General features: G+C 44.9%; 2 protein-coding genes across 3 annotated transcripts in view; both read right to left on the bottom strand.

The window, feature by feature from the left end:
* Positions 1 to 22445, bottom strand: part of NCAPG2 (non-SMC condensin II complex subunit G2) — a 278460-nt gene that overhangs the window by 77271 nt on the left and 178744 nt on the right. The window lies entirely within an intron of this gene.
* The window catches only part of ESYT2 (extended synaptotagmin 2), a 74454-nt gene that overhangs the window by 3186 nt on the left and 48823 nt on the right, over positions 1 to 22445 (bottom strand). Inside the window, exons 10-21 of one of the 2 annotated variants that reach the window (XM_081243870.1) lie at positions 22094 to 22176; positions 20582 to 20630; positions 19422 to 19511; positions 18914 to 19009; positions 8892 to 8966; positions 7641 to 7727; positions 5867 to 6016; positions 4243 to 4631; positions 3001 to 3099; positions 1505 to 1636; positions 451 to 556; positions 37 to 86 (exon numbers count right to left, since the gene is read on the bottom strand). In XM_081243870.1, the coding sequence (XP_081099996.1) occupies positions 37 to 86; positions 451 to 556; positions 1505 to 1636; positions 3001 to 3099; positions 4243 to 4631; positions 5867 to 6016; positions 7641 to 7727; positions 8892 to 8966; positions 18914 to 19009; positions 19422 to 19511; positions 20582 to 20630; positions 22094 to 22176 (1406 nt within the window). The remainder of the gene's footprint in view (positions 1 to 36; positions 87 to 450; positions 557 to 1504; positions 1637 to 3000; positions 3100 to 4242; positions 4632 to 5866; positions 6017 to 7640; positions 7728 to 8891; positions 8967 to 18913; positions 19010 to 19421; positions 19512 to 20581; positions 20631 to 22093; positions 22177 to 22445) is intronic. The other variant, XM_081243871.1, reaches the window with a different exon arrangement.

Genomic DNA, 22445 nt, shown 5'->3' on the forward strand with positions numbered 1-22445 from the left:
ACGGGGCTCTGCGTCTGTCTGTTGGGGGACACTCACCACTGGGTCCAGCCTTTGGCGAGTTCTTCAGATGCCAGACCGACCAGGACCTGTGGTGAGAAAAGGCCTCCAACAGTGGGTTTCAGGCCTCTCACCATCGCTTCCGATCTTCTCTGGCAACACACTCTCCCTCATTTTCAGCCTCTCACTTTTCAACTTTTCTACCCTTATGATCCACCCATGACCTATACGGTCAATTATACCCAAGAGGCCCTTCCTGTATCCAACAGTCTTGACAGGAAGTTATGACAAAGTACCAGGGGGGATAATTCACATCGATACCGGCTCACAAACCACTCACAGCAGCTTAGCTGACGTGGATTATCCACGTACATAAATCTAGTCTAAAAAGAGTACTCTGGGTTAAGTGTTTAATTTTTACAAAGCGTAGGACTTTTTTTTTTTCGAACTTACTTTGCCGAGAAGCCCTTTATCTTTGGACAGGAAGCCACCGCTGTTCTTCACGGCCACGTCCAAGGTTCTCCTCTGCACGTCCGGCAACGAGACACTGAAATCAAAGCTGAAGTGGAGAAAAGAGGATCATCCTTAAATTTCTCCATAATTTTGCTCTGTTTTACTGTAACTAAAAAATGACATTGCTGCTTAGGAGACCATTCCAAATGTGATGTTCATTTTTTATTATAAAACTGATCTCTCCTGCTACATGTTTGGACCTGGCCCTTCAGGAAGACTCAAAGTTTTTTTTTTCCCATTATTTTCCAAACATAAGATGAGACTGGAATCCTAAACATGCGAAAGGCTGACCCTGTGGCTCCCCCGTGTGGACACGACGCCTGACTCCCGGTGTAAAACATGGGCCGTGGTGTGTGACACACCGGGGAGCCCAGGCCAGTCCGCTCCCCCAGAGAGAGTGAGCTCTAAGCCTGCGAGTGAACAAAAGTAGGGTGTCCGAGAAGCAGCCTCACAGAGGAGGGGATCTGCAGGCATCTTCTGGTGGCCGAAACTGGATGCTGCAGGACAAAAGCCTCCAGAAGCGAAGCTGGCAAAGCAGAGGACAAGGTCGGAGGCCTCGTGGGGACGGGGGGACACGTGGACGTGGCCGGCCTTCCCGAGAGCGAGCAGCTTGAACCCCAGGTTTGCAGGAACTCTTAGAGGCTGCGGCTGAGCCACACACCCACACCAGGACTGGGTGCCTGCCCATCGGTTTCTTACCTCCGTGTAAATAAAGTCACTGGTGAGAAACCATGATTAAGCAACTAGTAACTGAGTTAATGGATATCAACACCAATCGACTTACTATTTCCCTGGTGGAGTGTGGCCTGAGGATTCACGATGTGATGCTCAAATGCCTGTGTATTTATTTATGTTAACAAGTTTACGACCGCTCTTGGGGAGGCGTTTCTCACTCCTGCTCTCACTGGTGTAAATGCCTCAGTCATTCCAAGGCACCACCAGGCCTTCCTTGAGTGGTGAACACAATTGTCTACCCCACTGAGTGGACGCGTACCTCTGATCAAACACGGGGTTCAGCGTTTTCTTTGACACGTGTGTTTTTCTCCTTCCTGACCTCCTCTTGTCTGGTAACAAATACAGGCGGACGTAGGGATCAGAGCCGTCTTCGGAGAAGGCAATGAGATTTCTTATAACACAGACCAGAGAATGCTCGGTGTTAGAATCTAGTAAAATGACAAGGAGCACCGCACTGGAACTTGCTACCTGGTTTTACTTGTATCCCGTGACTGCCTCGTTCCCACGTGCACTTCGTTCAGCGGCTCTGCAGAGGTGGCCTCTGCCCCGTTTCCTGCGCCCAGGGTTTGGGGGATGTTCTGACCCACAGAGAATCACCTTTCCACACTGCTTCACTGTCCCCTCCCAGGGAGGGGACACGGTCAGCCTCGCGGGAGACCCCTCCCCGGCTCCTGCTCAGGCCATGGACCCCACCCTCTGCCCTTCATCCACCCGAACGCTTCACAGACGCAGGCCCACCTCCTTCATGCAGCTTCACGCTGCTCTTGTCCTCGGACAACTGGGCCAAACATGCTAGTATTTAATTACAGCCGACCCTTGAACCACATGGAGGTTAAGGGCTCCAACCCTCTGCATACGTGGTTCCACATCCTTGGAGTCAACCAACTGCAAATCGTGTAGGGTGGTGGCATTTACTACTGAAAAGCTCCACGTGTAGGTGGAGCCATGCCACTCAAACCCGTGCTGTTCAAGGGTCAGCTGTCCCTGCAACCACTTCCAATTGTTCACTTGCTGATGGACCGAAAGCCCATGAGGGAGAGTCCTCTGAATCAGACTGCTGCTCCGGAATCTCGCATAGTAATTATCTCGGCAGCAGGAACATAGAAAGTGCTCAATAAATAGGTAGTGAAGCGAACTCGACATTTATATAATCATGTTTCTAAACGTTACTAATTTTACTTTCCTGTTTCCACACCTTTTTATAACATCCAAATATTTCTATCACATATTTACATCACAGCTACTAGTGAGACAATCAAGTCACATAAAGGAAAATAATCAGCTCCACGCCATCAACGTTCATCAAATACAAACTGGAGCAACACCGTCAGATCACGTTACGTTTACTGAACCGGTACAAACGGTCCTGCCTGTGAGGAACAGAGCTCGTCTGCTCTTCCCAAACAACTACAGCTATTCCTGTCACTACCCCCCAGACTTGACTGAATTCTCTGACTTGTTATAAATCTACTCCTGGAAAGTGAATCCCCAAAAGACACTTCAATAAAAGAAAACTAGGCTTATTATAGCGCTGTAAACGTTCAACCATAGGGAATGTCTCATAAACTACAATGTGGCAGTTTAAGGGAGTGTTACAAAGCAACCAAAACGGTTGGTAACAGACAATGTTATGAAACAAGGTTAAGAACCTGAAAACCAGGACTACAGCATCTAATTGCAGCACCGCCTACTTGCTCTCGTCTGTGAATGAAACAAACTGCTGCCCGTGACGCAAGGGCCGAGAGCCCGGCTCACCTGCAGGAGTGCACGACCACCACCAGCTTGTTCCTCTGCGAGCTGTGCCGGACGGTCAGCTGGATCTGCCCCAGCGGGGACTGTCCCAGGGTCGTCCCACTGGGGAAACAAAGCCAAGAGTGAGAGCACTCCTCAGACAGCACAGAGGCTGTGAGCACGTTCATTCACTCAGACAAGAGGGAAGCAAAGTCCCCACGAACGTGAACCTAGTCTGAACTTCTGGGTATAAACGGACCAGCTGCATTCATATTTCATCCGAGGGTTCAACATAACCCAACTACTAAAATCCATGGCCCAAAATGAAAACAAGACACAGGCGTCTCCTTACACACGTCAACTCTTCAGTGTTTCTGAAGCTATGTCTACCCTAGAACTGCTCAAACCTGCGCTCCTTTCTCAGAGTCCCTCGCTGCGCCCCTCACGGGTCGTCTGATGAGGTCACACCCCCTCCCCTCCAGACCCGTCTCAGGCTGAGGCACCAGCTCCAGAACAACCAATGATGGCTCTGACTCAGCTCCAAGATCTTCTGGGTTTCTCCCCAAATTTAGCTCCTGAGAAAAACTGGTTTCTTATTTAAAATTCTATTTCTTTCTAGAGCAAGGGAGAGACAGGGACTGCTTCCTTTCTCCCGAAATCGCAGCCACGAGCAGAGCTGCTCTGCGCATGGGTTACGGCCGCCTGCCCCGGCTGTGCCCCGGGCCACAGGCTCCACACCTCGGCCTCTGCTTCGTGCTCAGCACACCGCAGGGCAGCAAAGAGGAGACCGCCCCAAAGGGCAACCCACTCCCCCTGCTGAGAGGAAAAGGCTCACGTCGGAAGCTTAAGGTAACTGCGGACTTTGTCCTTATCTAAGGAAACCACGGACATGCCCATGACTCACGGGGCATAAGTGAGAAATCCACACAAACATCCACAGACAGACAAACCCGCTGGGTGGTGAAACGTGTGGGGGCCAAGCATAAAAGAGCAGGGCCTGTTCTCATGTGACAAACATGTCCAGCTTCCGCCAAGCCTTTCCGCGTCAGGGCAGCTTTAGACTCTGCCTTCCTGGTCTGAGGATCTCTCCACTGTTCCTAAGCCAAATACTAGGCCCTGGAAAATGGCGGGTTTACTTTGAAAGCCAAAGGCTCGGTGAGCGAAAGGACCACACTGCCTGGAAGCTGTCTGGCTTAGGACCGCGTTCCCTCCCCGCAGCCGGCGGGTCAAGCGCCGATTCAGCAAAAGCAAGGGGCGTCTAGTTACTTCTCCAGCTGCCGCAGCCTCTGTCGCAGCTCCTGCGTGGCGACGGGCAGCGAGATGTCTGAGGCGATGCTTGGGGTGGGCTCCTTGACAGAGATGTGGCTGGGGGAGCCGGTGCTGCCGGCCTGGAGGCTGGAGGAGCTTGTGCCCAGGTCCCGCGGCCCCTGCGGGCTGGCGTCTGCGGGCTGGGCTCTCGCGTGCACAGCCGGCTTGTCATCGCAGCCCCCGAGGACCGGCGTGCGTGGGGCTGGGCTGCTGTCAGAAGGGCCTGGCGACGCAGACAGCTGAGATCTGACAGATACCGTCCTCCCTTCCTTGGAAACAGAGGGTCGCTTTACTTGAGCTGAGTGCTGGTGGTCTGGAGACCTTTCTTGCTTTTCAAGGTGGAGTACCTAGAGGTGAAAACAGATACAAAATTAAAACGGGTGACGCTGGTAACAGCCTCGTACATGAATAGCTTTAGAGATGCCCATTTGCAAACGTTTCTTTAAAGCTTGGCACAAAACATGAAAAACAATCTAGCCTCTCTGTTCAGCTATCCTACCATGTTACAGAAAGTGTAGAAAAAGGCACATGCAGGTAACCGTCACAGCACCGCATGGTGCAAGCCTCACTTCTGTGCACCTCTCTCCGGCCTCCTCCTGGCCACTCTTCTGCACGGTGGTGACAGCTTGACAGCGGCAGAGCCCGAGCCACAAACCCCATCCTACACTGACCCCTATCCTACCGTCTCCACCAGCGACCGGGGAAGGGCGAGGCTGCCGGACCCCTAGGGTCGACATGGGAGCAACACCTCCCCACTTTGCTTCCTTTCACATTAGCTCTGAGTGTGCACATGTCCCCGAGCAGTCTACACCCTGCACTGGGGGTCATCCCAACGGCCTGAAGCTTCTTCCCGCTTTTACCAAGTAAAGCTGCAGCCAACACCCCCAGTTCTGTGTTATTACCAAGAGTCAGGTTTCCAGAGAAAGGGCTCTGTGATTTACAACTGAAGACGCTGAAGTCCCTTCTGGAACGGCTGTGACCGGGCACAAGGAGGCCGTTTCCACCACACCTTCCACAGACTAAGTCTGTTTTACTTTTAAAAAAAGTTGGTTCTGCATTTTAATTTGCATTTTAAAAATTAGAGAGTCTTAGCATTTTCCCGTATGTTTGCCGGTTTTATTTTCAGCATTTCCTTAGGTACTTACAAATGAATCATCATCTATTTTGGACAGTATTTTTCCTGTAATCTCTACCGTCTTGCAGAGTTTTTTTTAATTCTTTTTTTCTGAATGACCTTTGAAAATTTAACATTAGCAGAAAACTTTACTGATCCAGATAGCAATACTTTCTGGACAAAAGGACTAAAAAAAAAAAAAACAAAAAAGGCTGGTGGGATTCATGTGAAAGCCCAAGGAACAATTCCGGGCCTGCTCAAGCAACCTGGAAACACTGCTGCTGTCGGTGTCGGAGTCCAAGCCCTGGCCATCTCTCCCCTGAGCTACACAGCCAGCAGCAATGTGAAAACTCACACTCCCCGTAAAGCACCTTCCTGTCATCCCTGCCCTGCGTCCAGCACCGTGAGCACCATGAGCACTGCCCACCCAGGACCCTTCCCCCAGCCACGCTCTGGAGACAGCAGTACCCTGAGGGCGAGCTTCATCTTCAGCGAGCTGTTGGGGCCTGAGTTACTGAGCTGGAACCGCTGGTTCAGGGTCATGTCCTCGCAGGTGAGCAGCTGGCTGAGAGGGATCCTCAGGTTCCCCAGGCAACACTGGTGCTGCTCATCTTTCACCTGCCAAACACGACAGAGCGCTCAACGCTGGGGATGGAGACAGAACATGCAGGAAGGCCCCAAACCCCGTCTTCGGCCACCTCCTTCTACGTCCTGTCGCCATGCACAACGCAGTAGGAAACCCCCTCAGGGAGACTCAAAACATGGCAACAAGTAATGCTACAGTGTAGCCATGTCACAGGGCCTGTCATCTCCCAATCACATAGTCATAATGAGCACGAGAAAGAGAAAACCCCGTTCGAGGAATCCATTACAAGGACCCTGAGCTGAGGGGCGGCAGTCCACACAAATCTGAAGATTAGAAGGAAATGTCTCCAGTCCTGTGAACACGGTGACAATACACACGCCTGGTGGTGTGCCACGTTCCAGTGGTGACACTTGTTCATGGAGAAGACCCATGTCTAAGCTTCTTTTAAGACTTCTACTCAAAATGTACAATATCTGCTTTAACTGCACGACAATTTCTGGCTCCTGAATAATAACCTTCAGCTTTGCCTCTGCAACAGGAATCACTCCTGTTAGGTTGCTGCGATACAGGTAATTTAACCAAAAGGAGTAAGAACTTTGGTGGTTTCATAGGCTCTACAGCAATGATCAAATAAGTTAACTACACATGAAAACCGAATAGCCTGATTGCTTATTGTTTAAACTGTAATCGCAAAAGCATTTTTTAATGAAATAACTAAGTTTACAGAACGTTAAAAATTATTTTTTTAAATCTAAGGTCCAGTTACTATAGATTATTTTAAGAGGAGTGCAAAAATTCTTTGCTTTGAAGGTTACCCGATCTTATTCTTTTTTTAAAATTGAAGTACAGTTTATAATATTGTATTAGTTTCAGGTATATAAAAGTGATTCATTAACTTTATAGACTGTACTCCATTTAAAGTTATTACAAAATAATGGCTCTAGTTCTCTGTGCTGCACAATATAACTTTATTGTTCACTTATGATGCAAAAATTCTTAAAATTTTAGCAAATTAAATTGAACACATAAAAAGGATACTACATCACAAGTGGGGTTATGCCCAAATAAAGATTTGTTTGCAAGGTTTTCTCATGTTAAATCTTGAAAACCAGTAAATGTTTGCAAGATTTAAGATTTAAAAGTCAACACGGCATTTCACCATATTTACAAACTTAAAAAGGAAAATCACGTGATCATCTTGTAGCAAAGTCTCTGACAATAGTCAACACCCATTCGTGACAAAAACACTCAGCAAACAGGCAGGAGGAGTAGAAGGAAGTGAAACACAAAGGCTTTGCCCTTAGGATCTGGAAGGAGGCAAAGGTGTCCACTGACTCCGAGGCCGGGCTGGCAGCGAGGAAGGAACAGCAAGGGAAGCGTCATTATGAGCAGTACCCTGACGCAGCCACACAGAAGCGACTAGAATAAGCACGTCCAGCAGGGCTGACAGTGGTGCCAACATGTGGACACCAACACCCACTGCACCTCTGGACGCCAGTAACAGTCAGTCAAAAGTTGAAAATTAAAAACTGACCACCCCCCGCCCGACACTTAGGGCATGAACCCCTCTGGTGGGCCCACGATGGCAGTTCTCCCCGTGTTGACTGTGTGACGCAGAGATACAAACACAACCAGGTAAACATGCAAATCACTGACCTCCACCTCGAGTTCCTGGCGCTTGGGATTGTGGACGAAGAAAGTGAAGTTTTCCTCCCACACAGGTTCATTGGTTTTATACCGAATCTGAAAGAAATATCCAAAATCAGCTCTGGGACAGTTTCTGTGGAAAAGCACTACCACACTGTGTTTATCGAGTATTGCACCTGGAAGCTAAGGATGACACCTATCCTCTGGGCTGTCCTATCACGAGTTAAGGTCCAGAGTGTGTCAGCAGATGACCTGCCAGCTGCTCCCAGCCCAGGTCCCAGCCCCCACGACAATGCGCCATCTGCACGCGTGGTCCTCACTCCACGACCTCCCCAGGCCGGCGGGTGCTGCACGTCAGGAAGTTTCTTAGATTAATGGTTTAGCAGTTAAAAAAAGGGAGGAATTCCTAAAATGTTTCCTGAAAGTAGCACATATTACAGCAACGGCAATGCCCTCTCTCAATTTTTGAACAGAATCATATTTTTTGAATAAGTCCCCTACATATGAACCTTCAAGCTGTGAACTTTCAAAGATGCGAATGTGTAGCCGGCTCCAGAGAGGAACCAGAGCCTGTGCCGTCCACGCCAGGCTGAGGGAAACTGCAGCCTCTGCCTTCTGGCTCCTACTGCTGACCACCCCTCCTGTGCCTCCTCCAGTCGGTAACTCTTCTCGCCTGTTCACTCGATGCCAGCCCCTGGATGCCAGCTGTTGGACTGTACTACTGTACTTTTCAAGGTACTGTACTGTAAGATTAAAAATGTTTTCTTTATTTTTTGTGTTTGTTTTTTATGTATTGTTTGTGTGAAGAGTATTATAAACCTATTACAGTACAGTACTATATAGCCGATTGTGTTAGTTGGGTACCTAGGCTAACTCTGTGGGACTTAACGAACAAATTGGACTTACGAACTCACTCTCAGAAAGAAACTCATTCGTATGTAGGGGACTTACTGTGCACTGCTGGTTGTCTTTTAAACAAAATATTAATAGGACATTCAAAGGAAACTTAGAATTTGTCCCATGTCATCTACCCATGAAATCAAGCAAAAGTATAATTAACATATTCATGTCACTTTTTAATGTTACTTTTAAATGAATATATTTGATACCAAATTAAGTAGCTGGTTATCAAACAACTGATTTGAGAAAAACAAACGAAAGACTCATAAATCAATGGTCTTGATGCCTGCACCACCCCCAACTGGTGACAGTGACAGCACGGTCACAGGGAGCGCCCCAGTCAGACTATCAGTGCCTTACCTTGCTCTCCTGGGCCTTGTGACCAACTGACATTTGGACAAGAGGATTTGGGTTGCTGTTTATTTTCTTCCCTGACTATCCAAAAACAAAAAACAGATAAAAATCAATAAACACATCTTGAAATGGGGATTACTAAAAACAGAGTTATTGGCTTATATTAACAGTCATTTCTATTTACTTCTGATACTTCAGTTACAGGGAGTATCTAGGCACAATTTAACTGGAAAACAATTAATTGCTAACACACCCCAAAGCCATAATTGTATCTACATAAAATAAATCAAGAAAACTTGTATTTGCAAACAATTTTAAAACGTTAAGGTCTTTTATTTCTTAAAGCAAGCAACTTTGGAAAAATGGAATCTTCCGAAAATCTTTAATGTTAATTCCAGCTCTCAAAACTTATTTTACTAGGGTAACAAAATGAATAAAGTGCAACAAATGGAAACAGAAAAGCACAGGAAGGACAAATGTGAGAGTGTGTGATTCAGAACAGTCTTCTGGTTGAAATAGTAAAAATAATAAAGTGTCAGAGGCACATTTTTATGTTTTTAATTTAGTATCTTCTGTTCAAACATGTAGCTATCAGATTATCGAACCTTGCTTACCAGCTGCTAAGTAATTTTGACTGGAAGAATAAACATCAATCTAAATCGCATTTAAGGAGATACAAATGCAATGAGAAAAATTCAGGAATAAGAAAAAATGGTAAGAAGCATACTTTAGCACAGACAGCTGATAGAAGAATACATAGTAAAATGCAACATATATGGGACATGAGGTTTATTTATAACTTAGCCCCACAGAAGATGCTGTTAAATATTTGTGTTAGTGGAAATTAATTAGAAGGTCACAAAATGTTTTTAAGTTAAATAATTTTAGAGTCAATCCTCAACACTGCAACAATGACAGAGGCGTCAAATTCATGATTATTGGAATAAAATATTACTAGCCCAAACCTACTGCGATAATCTAGTTTCTGGTTCATCTTTTTGATGTGAATGAATTCTGCAAAATGAAATAAACACTGTTAAAAAAAATCCAAGGCTACAGACTGCCGTGGGAGAATACTAACTTCCCCCCTAAATCCACTTCTCCTTCTTCCCTTAACACGAGAGTCCCAGAGTCATAGCTGAGCACAAATCCTCTGTGACACAGAGTCTATTTCCGAATCTCCCTTGTAGTCAGGTGTGGCCCTGTAACAGTCTGGGGAGGTCTGGCCTTTGCTGTGCCCCCTTTCTGGCTGGAGGCATTGAGTACCGCAAAGCCACAGGCCAGAATTCTGTAACATTCAAGGGAAATAAACTTCTGTCTTTACTTAAGCTACTGCTACTCTTGAGTCTTTGATACAGAAGCTGAGTTTAACTAATACACTTACTTAATCTCTGAAAAAGTAGCCATTCATTCACAGAGGTTTACTGTAGCTTATCAGTTTCAATACACCCCCCCCTTTAAACTTTCTAACATCACTGAAAACAAAATGAAACTTACAATTGATGACTTTAAGTGCCTGTTTGAGGGCAGATTATAGTAGAGTGGTAGTTATCACTGCCTTCTTCAATTTATTTTGCGTATATTTTCCTTTTGTGTGTGCATGTGACATGATAAAAATCTGTTTATCTTAAGTCTAAAAATTCTTTCAGTAAGTATAAAATAAACACTATCAAACCTTAACTAGCACCTTACTTTCTTTCTTAGCAGTTCATAAAATAATGGTGTACAGTCATCCCTCAGCATCTGTGGGAGGTTGGTTCCAAGACCCCCCAGGATACCAAAATCCGAGGATGCTCAAATCCCATCTATAAAATGACCTGGTGTTATCCTCCATATAATTTAAGTCATCTCCAGATTACATATAATACCTAATAAAGTGTAAATGCTATGTAAATAGTTGTAAACACAATGTAATGCTGCTATTTGGAACTTTCTGTAGATTTTTTCAGGATATTTTCGATCCTCAGTTGGTTGAACCCGTGGATGCAAAACCTGCATCCTAAAATGGATGATGTTTTGGATTCTATGAAGTAAGGTTAAATCAGTGACTAAGTTTTCTATCAGGACGCAATATTCAAAATGCATCAGTCCAAGTAAGACACACAAGGCATAATGAAAATATAAGCGTTTAAGTCAGACTGCGTTGAATTTAAATCTTAGCTTTTTACCACTTGATTACTGAGATCTATGTATTTATTTGAACCTCAGTTTTCATATCTATAAAATGGGCATAATACCATTTCCAGAACTCAGCTGTTAGGCTTAAATAATATAATAGCAATTAAAAATATACATATTATGCTCCCTACACTGGGCACTTTTACATGCATGTACTTAGTTAATGTACTCAACACTCCCATACAGAAGAGAATATCACTACCACTCTGAGTAACAAACCAGGGAGAACTCAGCAGCCTGCTGCAGGTCCCACTGACGAGCAGTTGTGCTGGGATTCAAGCCCAGACAGTCTAGCCTAACTGGAGAGCCTTCATTCTAACCATCACGCTCTGTGGATCAATAATCTTCAGTTATCAAAGAAATGGTGAGCGAAGGTTATGGATATGATTCCTCCCAGTGTTTTGGTGAGGATCAGGTATTTCTTTCCGACCCTCCCTATCCCACCCATCTAGGTCGTCACAAAGCACCGAGCTGATCTCCCTGTGCTATGCAGTTGCTTCCTTCCCACTAGCTATCTATTTTACATTTGGTAGTGTATATATGTCCATGCCACTCTCTCACTTTGTCCCAGCTTACCCTTCCCCCTCCCCGTGTCCTCAGGTCCATTCTCTACAGCTGCATCTTTATTCCTGTCCTGCCCCTAGGTTCTTCAGAACCTTTTCTTGTTTGTTTTTTAGATTCCATATATATGTGTTAGCATACAGTATTTATTTTTCTCTTTCTGACTTACTTCACTCTGTATGACAGTCTCTAGGTCCATCCACCTCACTACAAACAACTCAATTTTGTTTCTTTTTATGGCTGAGTAATATTCCATTGTATATATGTGCCACATCTTCTTTATCCATTCACCTGTCAATGGACACTTGGGTTGCTTCCATGTCCTGGCTACTGTAAATAGAGTTGCAATGAACATTGTGGTACATGACTCTTTTTGAATTATGGTTTTCTCAGGGTATATGCCCAGTAGTGGGATTGCTGGGTCCTATGATAGTTCTATTTTTAGTTTTTTAAGGGACCTCCATACTGTTCTCCAGAGTGGTTGTTATCAATTTACAGTCCCACCAACAGTGCAAGAGGGTTCCCTTTTCTCCACACCCTCTCCAGCATTTATTGTTTGTAGATTTTTTGATGATGGCCATTCTGACTGGTGTGAGGTGATATCTCATTGTAGTTGTGATTTGCATTTCTCTAATGATTAGTGATGTTGAGCATCCTTTCATGTGTTTGTTGGCAATCTGTATATCTTCTTTGGCGAAATGTCTATTTAGGTCTTTTGCCCATTTTTGGATTGAGCTGTTTGTTTTTTTGATATTGAGCTGCATGAGCTGCTTGTGTATTTTGCAGATTAATCCTGTGTCAGTTGCTTCATTTGCAAATATTTTCTCCCATTCTGAGGGTTGTCTTTTCGTCTTGTTTATGGTTTCCTTTGCTATGCAAAAGTTTTTACGTTTCATTAGGTCCCATTTGTTTATTTTTGTTTTTATTTCCCTTACACTAGGAGGTGGGTCAAAAAGGATCTTGCTGTGATTTATGTCATAGAGTGTTCTGCCTATGTTTTCCTCTAAGAGTTTTTTATTGTCTGGCCTTACATTTAGGTCTTTAACCCATTTTGAGTTTATTTTTGTGTATGGTGTTAGGGAGTGTTCTAATTTCATTCTTTTACAGGCAGCTGTCCAGGTTTCCCAGCACCACTTATTGAAGAGGCTGTCTTTTCTCCACTGTATATTCTTCCCTCCTTTATCAAAAATAAGGTGACCACATGTGTGTGGGTTTATCTCTGGGCTTTCTATCCAAACAGGTATTTCGACTACTCTGCTAACTAACTAGTACTCGAAAGGAGTAGGCCACCTCACCTCCTCAGTGTGGGGTGGGGTTAAGGGCTTACTAAATACTGCATCAAAGCAGAATGCTAGTCTTCCTCACTTCTGAAATTTAACTTATTCTTCTGGATGAAACTGATTAAAAACCATTCCTGATCCCTTTGGATAGTTTCTTAAAGCAACTACATTTAACCCCTCACCCCCCAAAATATTTAAGTCTAAAATGCTCAAAGAAATTAGAAAAAAATAATAAAACATTTGTAAGTCATAGAAAACCTTTAACAATTTAGCCAGAAAATACATGCTCATGTCATTTTCGGGAGTGGAGCTTAGTTTTCAATATACCTCATTTAATGAGATTTAAAGCTTCTTAAAAGATCTGTCATCCAAACTAGCAGCACCAAAAGCCACGACGAGGTCACTGACTCAGAGACAGCCCTGACTCAGCATATTGGAAGAGGTGATTTTTTAATGGAAAGTCACAGTGCATCGGGCATATGTTTTAATCATAATCTAAAAACTGGTTAAAATTTTAAACAGAACTTCTATTTCACCATTTTCACAAATACAAATCCAATTGAAGTACAGATGATTTAAAACCACCTTAGATACTGCTGCCTAAGGCCAACAGGACAAAAGTCTAATTTACCATATTGGTATTTTGTAAAATTTATCATCAAAATCGACTTAAATTCTTCTAACTACTAATTCTTTGACAACAAAAGTAGGCTCTCCACAACTAAACAAGAAATTACTCTATTACTTTGGGAAGAATTTGTCAATAAACCGATAAAGGTTAGAGCATCATCTCTTTCAATATGTTTTAATTAACTTTCAAAGGGAAAACTATTAGTTTACCTTTAAAGCTTTCTGAATTGCAGCCTTCTTCAAGACATCAGGGTTAAATTCTAATGGGTTACTCTTTCAAGTCAGAAGAAAATGAATACACCAAGGGTTAATAAAACATGCAATGAGGAGTTTATGTTAAGGTTAATGACATGAAAATTTACGAAAACAACAACAACAACAACAAATCTTTAAACAAAAACCACCGAGAATTACACAAAGAACCAGTATAAATCATTTGTAAAAGTATTCTTTATGCCCAAGATTTTATCTTAGACTAAACCTTTATAAATATCAAAACATATTTCCTTACCCTCTATGATTACTGTTCTTTTACTCCCCCATCCCTCGTCTTTGGGATTTGAAAAATCCAAGAGTGAAACTTGAGGAAAGGGTTCTATTTACTGTCCTTTGCTTGAACAAACCCCTAAAATATCAACCATAATTAACCTAAAGGTTTTATCTGAAGTACAAATGAATGGGCCACAGATGCCCCAACTGCTCTCAAACCAAATCATATCCTCTAACACCAAACCCTACTTTTCCTCCTTCTCAACTTTACCTTCTAGTGGAAAACCACAGCAGAGATGGGACCTGATCTATTTCGTCCCCCATTCTTTTCCAAGCACAAAATGCAGAGGCTGATTAGATCACCTCAAAAGTTCCTCCTCGCTTTAAAGTTCTATTATTACAGGTTTTATGTCCTACTTTTATTGATTTTTAAAAACTCATTACTTTCTTGCCCTCAAAAGGGCAAGACTGAGTTGTTTTGCAAGATCCTTTGAGGATTAACATTTAAGATGAAAAACTTGATCACTTTATCAAGTGATCACTTGATCACTTTAGTTGTAATTAACTTCAAATTGAATTCTATTCTTTATGAAGCAGCCTGAAACACCAGCCCCAGCAGATGCCCCTGGAGGGTGGGGCCGGGCCGGGCTGGGAACTGCTGCCCTGAGCTGTGAGGACCAACAATCTGCGGGCATCAAGGAACCTCTCCTGTAGTTAACTTTGCAAGGATGTGACCTGTACTGTGCACATGTTATTCAAAGTGCATCAAGTGAAGTGAAACAAAGAGAGAAGCCATGGTGGGTGTTAGGGGTGCAAGAGGAGCCTGTGAGCTTGGGCGTGGGAAGCCGCACCGGCCTGGGGTGAGACAGATCAGGCTGCTCAGGTGTGCTCGGTGAGGGCCCAGTGTGGGGCCTCCAGACATCACTGCACCGTCCACTCTGGGGCTGCTCACCGTAAGCGGGGGCAGTAACAGTAACCTGCACTTTTTTAAACTGAGAGCTAAAATCGCTTTCACAGAGCACCTAGAAGCATCACACCCAAGGGTCTCCATGTTATACAGCCAACGTTTTTATGTATGAAGTGGACATTAGTGCAAACACCACTCCCCTCAGGTAAACTCCATATACAGCACTATGAACTTACAAACTTAATGAAGTGATGACAAATTCACTTTATACAATGATGGACCAGACAGGAGGGTGGAAAATGTGGGCTCTGGGTCACACAGCTGTGCTCAGATCCTGGCTCTGTGGCTTCCTAGTGGCGACCCTGGGTCTCTAATCTCGGCGCCTCATCTGAGAAAGGATCCTGCCAGCCTGAGACTCAATGAGCTGTGCACGCAGAGCCCTTGGAAAGTACTTGGGAAATGCATGTGGCCATGGAGGCCTCAGGGTCTGAAGCTGGCCTCCGGGGGTCAGAAATCACCCTCTCGTTCCTCTGGCCAAAAGGAGGAGGCCCGAGTGCTAAGGCCACAGGATAAAGAGGCCGTTCCCAGCTTGGGAGAAAGTCCGGCTGTGCTGAGGCTTCCAGATAGGACCACTGGTGGAAATGCACTGGTGAGGCTGAACATGAAGAGAGTTTTGAGCAGCAGAAGGTAAGAGAGTGACGGGCTGGCAGCGGCCCAAAACCTCTACTGGAAATAGCAACAGGCTCAGCCTTTAGGGACAAGTGACAACTGATCTCACTTCACACTGACAATCAAAGGGGAGAAAAGTGGTCAATCTATTCGAATTTATTTTGTAGGACATTTTGTTGATTCCTATACCTGAATCATCAAGCAGGGCAAGTGGTTTTGGTCATGTGGGAGGAAAGCTAGTTTGGATAACCCAGCCACGTCTTAAATATTACAAAGCAATTTAAAAAATCCTGACAAAAGTTCAGAAATATTTCCTTTAAAAGAAGCAGTTACAGAAAACAGTAACTCATGCAGCTGAGCAAGACTATCATTTACAGCAGCTTACAACACAGATTTTCACTAGGAAACACCTGGAAGTGACAGAAAACAGCTGCTGATATGCATGACTGCCCTCATTCTGACCTCCCAGCAGGTGGGCAGGGGATGTGAGGAGACGCAACAGCAGCTCACCCACTCTTCAGGGGCTTGACTGTCCTCATCCATAAAATGGGCCCAAAATTCCTATTCTTTCAGTTTTGCTCTCCCCCTTTTTTATTTTTTAAATAAGAATAAACTGAGAATGCATGCGGAAATAGAGATAACAAATTAAAATGAAACAAATGAACTTTAAGAATCTCCCTAGTTATTGAATTAAATCAATAATTAGTTTCTAGACTAATGACTAAGCCATCGGTGGCTTTCTCTGACCCCAAAGCAAGTGAAAATAACTGCTAAAAGGACCAAGAAGAGTGCCAGGAATCAAGGCACCAGAGCAAGGCCTCAGGGAAATGTATGAGATGAAAATCAGCTTCCCAGATAAAGGTAGAAATGCTCAATTATCCACCCCAGGAAATTCTTTAAGTTCCTTAAAAGAAGTCAGTCATAAACTCAACATGTTTTTTCACCCTAGGAGCTCTGGTTAAATGGGGAGGGAGAAAGCACGTATTCAGGGCAGCAGTGAGTTTCTGTCTTCACTGACTGTCCCCAAGGCCACAGGGGACTTCATGGAAAGCCAAGTTCTGACACTTCTGTGTTTGGTCAGGAGGAGAAAGTAGATTTAAGCAAGTTTTCTGAAAGCTTTCAAAGAAATATTTACATCTCACATTGAGATGAACCATAAGAAAATCCAGTTTAATCATTATGGCTTCACTACTTTTTCCTCAGATGGTTTTTTTTTTTTTTTAATTTTTTAAGGGCCAGGAGCAGCGTCAGAGCCCAAGGCTCCTCCATGGCTCATGGGGTTTGTCCACCTCGGTAACAGATGCAGTCACCAACATTAGTTACAGCAGTGTTACGTTTCACAAAATAAGCACGAAAGAAACATGCCCAGTAACCGAAATCATGCAAGACACTGGAAAAGCATGCACGTCATTCCACCACTGAGCAGATGGCATTAAAGTCCCAGTGCACACTCTAGCAGTCTCCACCGAACAGAAGGAAGGAGGGACACCGAGAACTCACAAATAGCGCTCTACAGACTGAGGTAGTAGTTTCACAAAACACTAGTCCCGACGCTCGCCTCTCTTTTACGTAGCCACACCCAAAGTTTCCCTCGTAGATGCTCTTGGGAAAATGGAAATGGGAGGAGAAAGCAAAGAATGGTGGATTGTGGTCAATGAAGGCACAAGAGCACTAATAACCAGGATGCAACAGGCAGAGTCAAAGAATCACGCAGAAACGCAGGAGACGGCACGCACTCCCGTGGAAACAGGCCCAACCGGGCAGTTGTTTTGTAAAGATCCTTTGCCTTTGACGGCCAGAGCATACCTTCATGCACAAAGTGCCCTTTTAACAGAAGGTTAGTACAATCACTTTTCTTTCTGTCTTTTGCTTACATGACATTATTCAATTTTAATTTAATGTGACAAAACACACAGTTCTAAAGAGAGGCCAATTCCCCATTACTTTGCTCTATATCCTAAAATACGTAACAAATTCACTTCCATCAGGCATTATGAAAGACTTTAAAACATTATTGTGGTTAAAAGCAAAAAGTTCTACCGTACAAGTAATTCTGCAGAAAGGTTAAACCTTCACTGAAAGAAAGAGTACAATTATATACATTTACACACACAATTGTTACATATTCCCAATATGAAAAAAATACATGATCAGATTTTAATCGTTAAAAATTTTAAATAAAACATAGAGATGCCCAAAATACACTGACTTTGCTTGTGAGCAAAGCCCAAGTAATGCACAATTTTAAACCCTTGAGAGGTGCTAAACAGAATCAGTGTGTGCATTTCACGAGGTAAAGGAACAGCATGGTGTGATCACAGTGAGGTGAGATGCCCAGACATCCACCCGCACCAAGGACACACCCTGGGGGACTGTCTACAGGTGCACTTGGGTGACCTGGAACCAGTATCATTTCAGGAGGAAACACCCTTCATCTGGAGGTAGTTGTCTTTCCTTCAACAAAACTGGCCTCCAACAGTGAAATGGAAAAAGAAAGGCCATCTACTGAACAAGTGAATGGGCACTCAAAACACATTATCGGGGCTTCCCTGGTGGCGCAGTGGTTGAGAGTCCACCTGCCGACGCAGGGGACACGGGTTTGTGCCCCGGTCCGGGAAGATCCCACATGCCGTGGAGCGGCTGGGCCCGTGAGCCATGGCCGCTGAGCCTGTGCATCCGGAGCCTGTGCTCCGCAGTGGGAGAGGTCACAACAGTGAGAGGCCCGTGTACCGCAAAAAAAACCAACAACAAAAAAACAAAAACAAAACATTATCAAAACAATAAACACTGATCACGAGCACACTACCCTCAGTGTGGAGGCAAGCATCACACCAGGGCTTGATCGACCCTTCTCCACGCTTCTAGTCGTTATCTATAAAAACTGTTCTCTACAGTTTTTCTAAGAGCGAAAAGACTCTGACGCCCATAGGAGGAGCACTGCTCTGGGCTAGAAGCCGTGTGTGCAGGGGATCACGCAGGATGATGCCAAAGGGATATAATTTTCATCTTTAGGCACTAAATTTTAATAACTAGTGATTCTCTACAGAAAATCTTCTTCTCTAACTACTACTGGAGATTCCTTCTTAAAACATGTAAGATAATTCTGACCATCCTGGATAAACCAATAAGATGTAAACATAAAATTACACTCATGGAGGAAATGCACACGTATCCCTCTCCACTGCTGCTCTCTCGGACTGGAGTGAGGTGGAAACACAGCAACAAGAATGGGGACACGGCGTGGGCGCGGCTGAACACAGCAGGGTCCACCACCAGGAAACGAGCACCCAGCGGGCTCTCGCGGAGGCACCTACCGGGAGGTTCCTGGCTGAGTCCAAGTACAAGATGAGCAGCGAGGAGGACAGCCCGTCATTGGCTTGATCTTTGTCAGCTCTGATGTCTGTCAGCACCTACAAGGAAAGGAAGAAGCTTCAGCAGGTGGGTTTCCAAGGTTCCTGACTATTTCTTCCTGATTATGTCTATAATCCTCAAGAAAATAAGTGGAGAAATAAGCATCTGATATACGCAATACATAGAGAATGAACATAAGATTCTATTCAGGTCAAACGAAGCACTCAGGTGACCTGTGGCTCTTCAAATCCCTATACAATAATCAAGTACAAAATTTAAAGATCTCATAAAACAGGTGAGAATGACCTGTAAAATTCCATTATCTCTAATTTATCCCTGATGCTACTGTAGTGATTTACGGAACAGGAGTCAAAATTATTGCTGTATTTTTTTAAGCGAGTAGCAGCACAGTTTAAAGGTACTAATCTCAGCGATCAGGAGGGCAGGCTGTCATGGGACCCCATCCAGCACCTTCTCGAGGTTTGAAGCATCTGGCATGAGCGTGAGCCACTCCAGTTTCAAGTGCAGCTTTCCTCTGAGGACCTCGTCCAGGGTGAACCACTGCAGAGAAAGCAAGACAGTTCAGCCAAAGTCCTCCTGGATCAGACATGCAAACTGAACAGTCTCCACAGACACAGAAGGCCTGAGTCCTGTCACCTTTAGCTCCAGGCCTGAGAACCAGCTGCTGGCCCCGGACACTGACAGCAGTGGCCGCTTTGCGTGTGTTAACTCACTGACTCCCAATTCCACCCCTGATTCACACGCAAGGACTCAAATGTCCTCTTATACCACCCAACACTCTCAGGCTTTTACGTATGGACTTCCATAGAATTTATGGGCCAAGAGAGAATATAACATCGATCCCAAGTCTGAATTTCACTATCAGACACATTAACAGGTCTGTTTTTCCTCATCACTATATACTAATAATTAGTATACACTTGTTTCAGCTTCAAAGCCACAAAGCAATTAATCGAGGATGGTCCCCAAACAGTCAGTATTAAGGAGAGACTGCCCCGAGTGCAGGGCTTTGTCTGCTCTGCCCGTCACTGCACAACAGCACCTGGCACACAACAACATGATGAACTGCAGATACCTGTTGAGTGTGTGCTGACGTGCATGGGAGGGGAAACATGTTACTTTGAAAGCAGATCTCAGCAGTGATTTGGTTAATTATGCTTTACTTATCCAAATCTTACCCATCTTTTAGAAGCCACCACAAGCTTCCTTTTTTATCCTTTTTATTCTGATATTGAAGTACGTCTGCTGCCGCCAATTCACACTGTATTTGTGGGCATCTTTCATGGGACAATTTCTCATCAACTGCACTGTGCCAGCTCTGCTGTGAACTCCAACTATCTTTAAAATGCCTGTTATTGGGGAGTTTCTCCCAGATTCTGCCCTGACTCCGAAGGAGAGCGTGCCTGCCTGAAACAAAGTTGGTGTGTGTTTGGATCCTCAGGAATTTCGAGTGTCTGGTGGGTGCTGACTTCTTTTCACTTTGCTGTTACTAGAAGGCCTAAGTCCTCAACGTCTGTGAGCGGATGTTAAGTTCTCAGACCGTCAGGTGGCGTGGCAGCAGGTGCTCTGTCAACACTCATGGAATAGAACGATACTCAAAGGAAACTTACTTCATCTAAAAGGCGCTCCTTTTCAACTTCAATAAGATCAATCATAAGACTATAGAAATAACAATACAACAACTTTAGAACACAGAAACACACTTCTTACAACTGAAATAACCTTAAGCATTAGTCTATGAAAAGGTACTCCAGAAATGCAACAAAATGCTAGTGTATCAAGAAGCAGACTTCTTCCAAAAGCTTCCCCAAGCTTCCACCACGAGAGTGAAGCGAGGTAGGGAAGAGCGGGGAGGTGGGAACCCTCAGCGAGGCACAGCTGCGGTCAGAGCTGGGAGGGCTGGTCTTCCCCGCACGGAGCTGCTCACACGCACCCCAAACGTGCAGGCACATTCCACCCTGGGCCTGGCGTGCTCTCCGAGCTGCCGCCCATCGCTCCGGCTCGGCCACCTGTGCGCTCAGTTAGGCCTTGACCGCCTCCCCAGACTCGCTCCTCAGCTCTGACCAACATCTCTGTGGCCGCAGAGGCCTCTGCCTCGTGCTCGGCATGTCCCCGACAGCCCGCTCCATTTCCCCCAATAATCCTGCACTGCTGGGAGCATGCAGCCGGCCCCCCGAGCCAGAGATGACCAGGACGGGACGGTGACACCCCCTTCTTCCGCAGCCACCCCTCCTCTCTGCCCCCGAGCTCTACCCCAGGTCAGACCTGACATCTGTCTCCTGATCTATCCCAACAGCTTCCTGAAGGAGGCTGGCCGGCGCCAGTCCCCAGTCTCAATCCCTGATAACCTAACCTAACAGTGGCTTTACTGGAATGCAAGTCTGATCTGTTCGCTGCCTTGTTTGAAATCTTTTGGTTGCTCCTCATTAAACTGTCTCATGAATGAATTCTGAGGTCACAGCCTAACACACAGGCCATTCTTGATGAAGCCAGACCTGTCCAATGTCATCTATCCTTATATCTTTTTTGCCACAAGAAATTCAGTTAAATAATGAAGATTAGGCTAAAGTGTGTTTTTTGATATTTTTTTCAGCTGTACAGGTTGTTCAATTTAAGCAAACAAGTCAATATTTGCTTTTCCAGTATATAAGCACAATATAAATTATTATCTACTTACTCCCCGCCCCCATAACCCAATAACAAATCAAAAGTTAAAAAACCTGTTTCTATAACCTAGAGCACACCTGCCTGCGTGGTGTCAAGGCTGGAGAGCTGGGCTGGACTTGGGGCCACGCATGGCTGCTGAGCACTTAAAATGGGGCAGCACAACTAAGAAAGTGAATTTTAAATTTTGTTTAACTTTAATCAATTTAACTTAAATAGCAACATGTGGCTGCTATGATGGACACAGATCTAGCAGCTTTCCTTTTCTTACTTAAATGTGAATGTTTTAGGAACAAAACGTGTTTTAAGAAATCTAAGGTGAAGCAACGCTACATCTAAGAGCCATTTTAAAATACACATAATATGTACATAATCCTGCTTTTGAAGTTATATTACACGTTTAACAGTGATTATCAAAGAAAAAGAGTCTACGCTCTCCTCAGTCATGAAGGATTTACCTTCCGAGGAAGTCGTCCTTGTCTGGGTCTTCGTCAAAGAGCTCGATCTCTAATTCCTGTCCGGGATGTTCATAGACCAGAGCCTGAAAGGTAGCAAGCTCACAGTTATCTCACATTCACTAGTATCGTGTCTACTGAGTACGTGACTGCAGTCAGTGGCAGCAGCTGCACAGCACTGAGGTCCCCACTGCCGGACCCGACACACTTCTGGATGGCAGGGTCCCTGTGAAATATCCACACACACGGCCATGGGCCACTGCGCTTGTCCCCTGTTACCGGGGGCCACAAGCTTGGATGTCTCTCCACTCCGGCAGCGGCCCCGGTCAGTGCTGGCTGCAGGGTGGCCACAAGT

Source organism: Mesoplodon bidens (assembly GCF_964165515.1).
Source record: "Mesoplodon bidens genome assembly, chromosome: 9".
NCBI lineage: Eukaryota > Metazoa > Chordata > Mammalia > Artiodactyla > Ziphiidae > Mesoplodon > Mesoplodon bidens.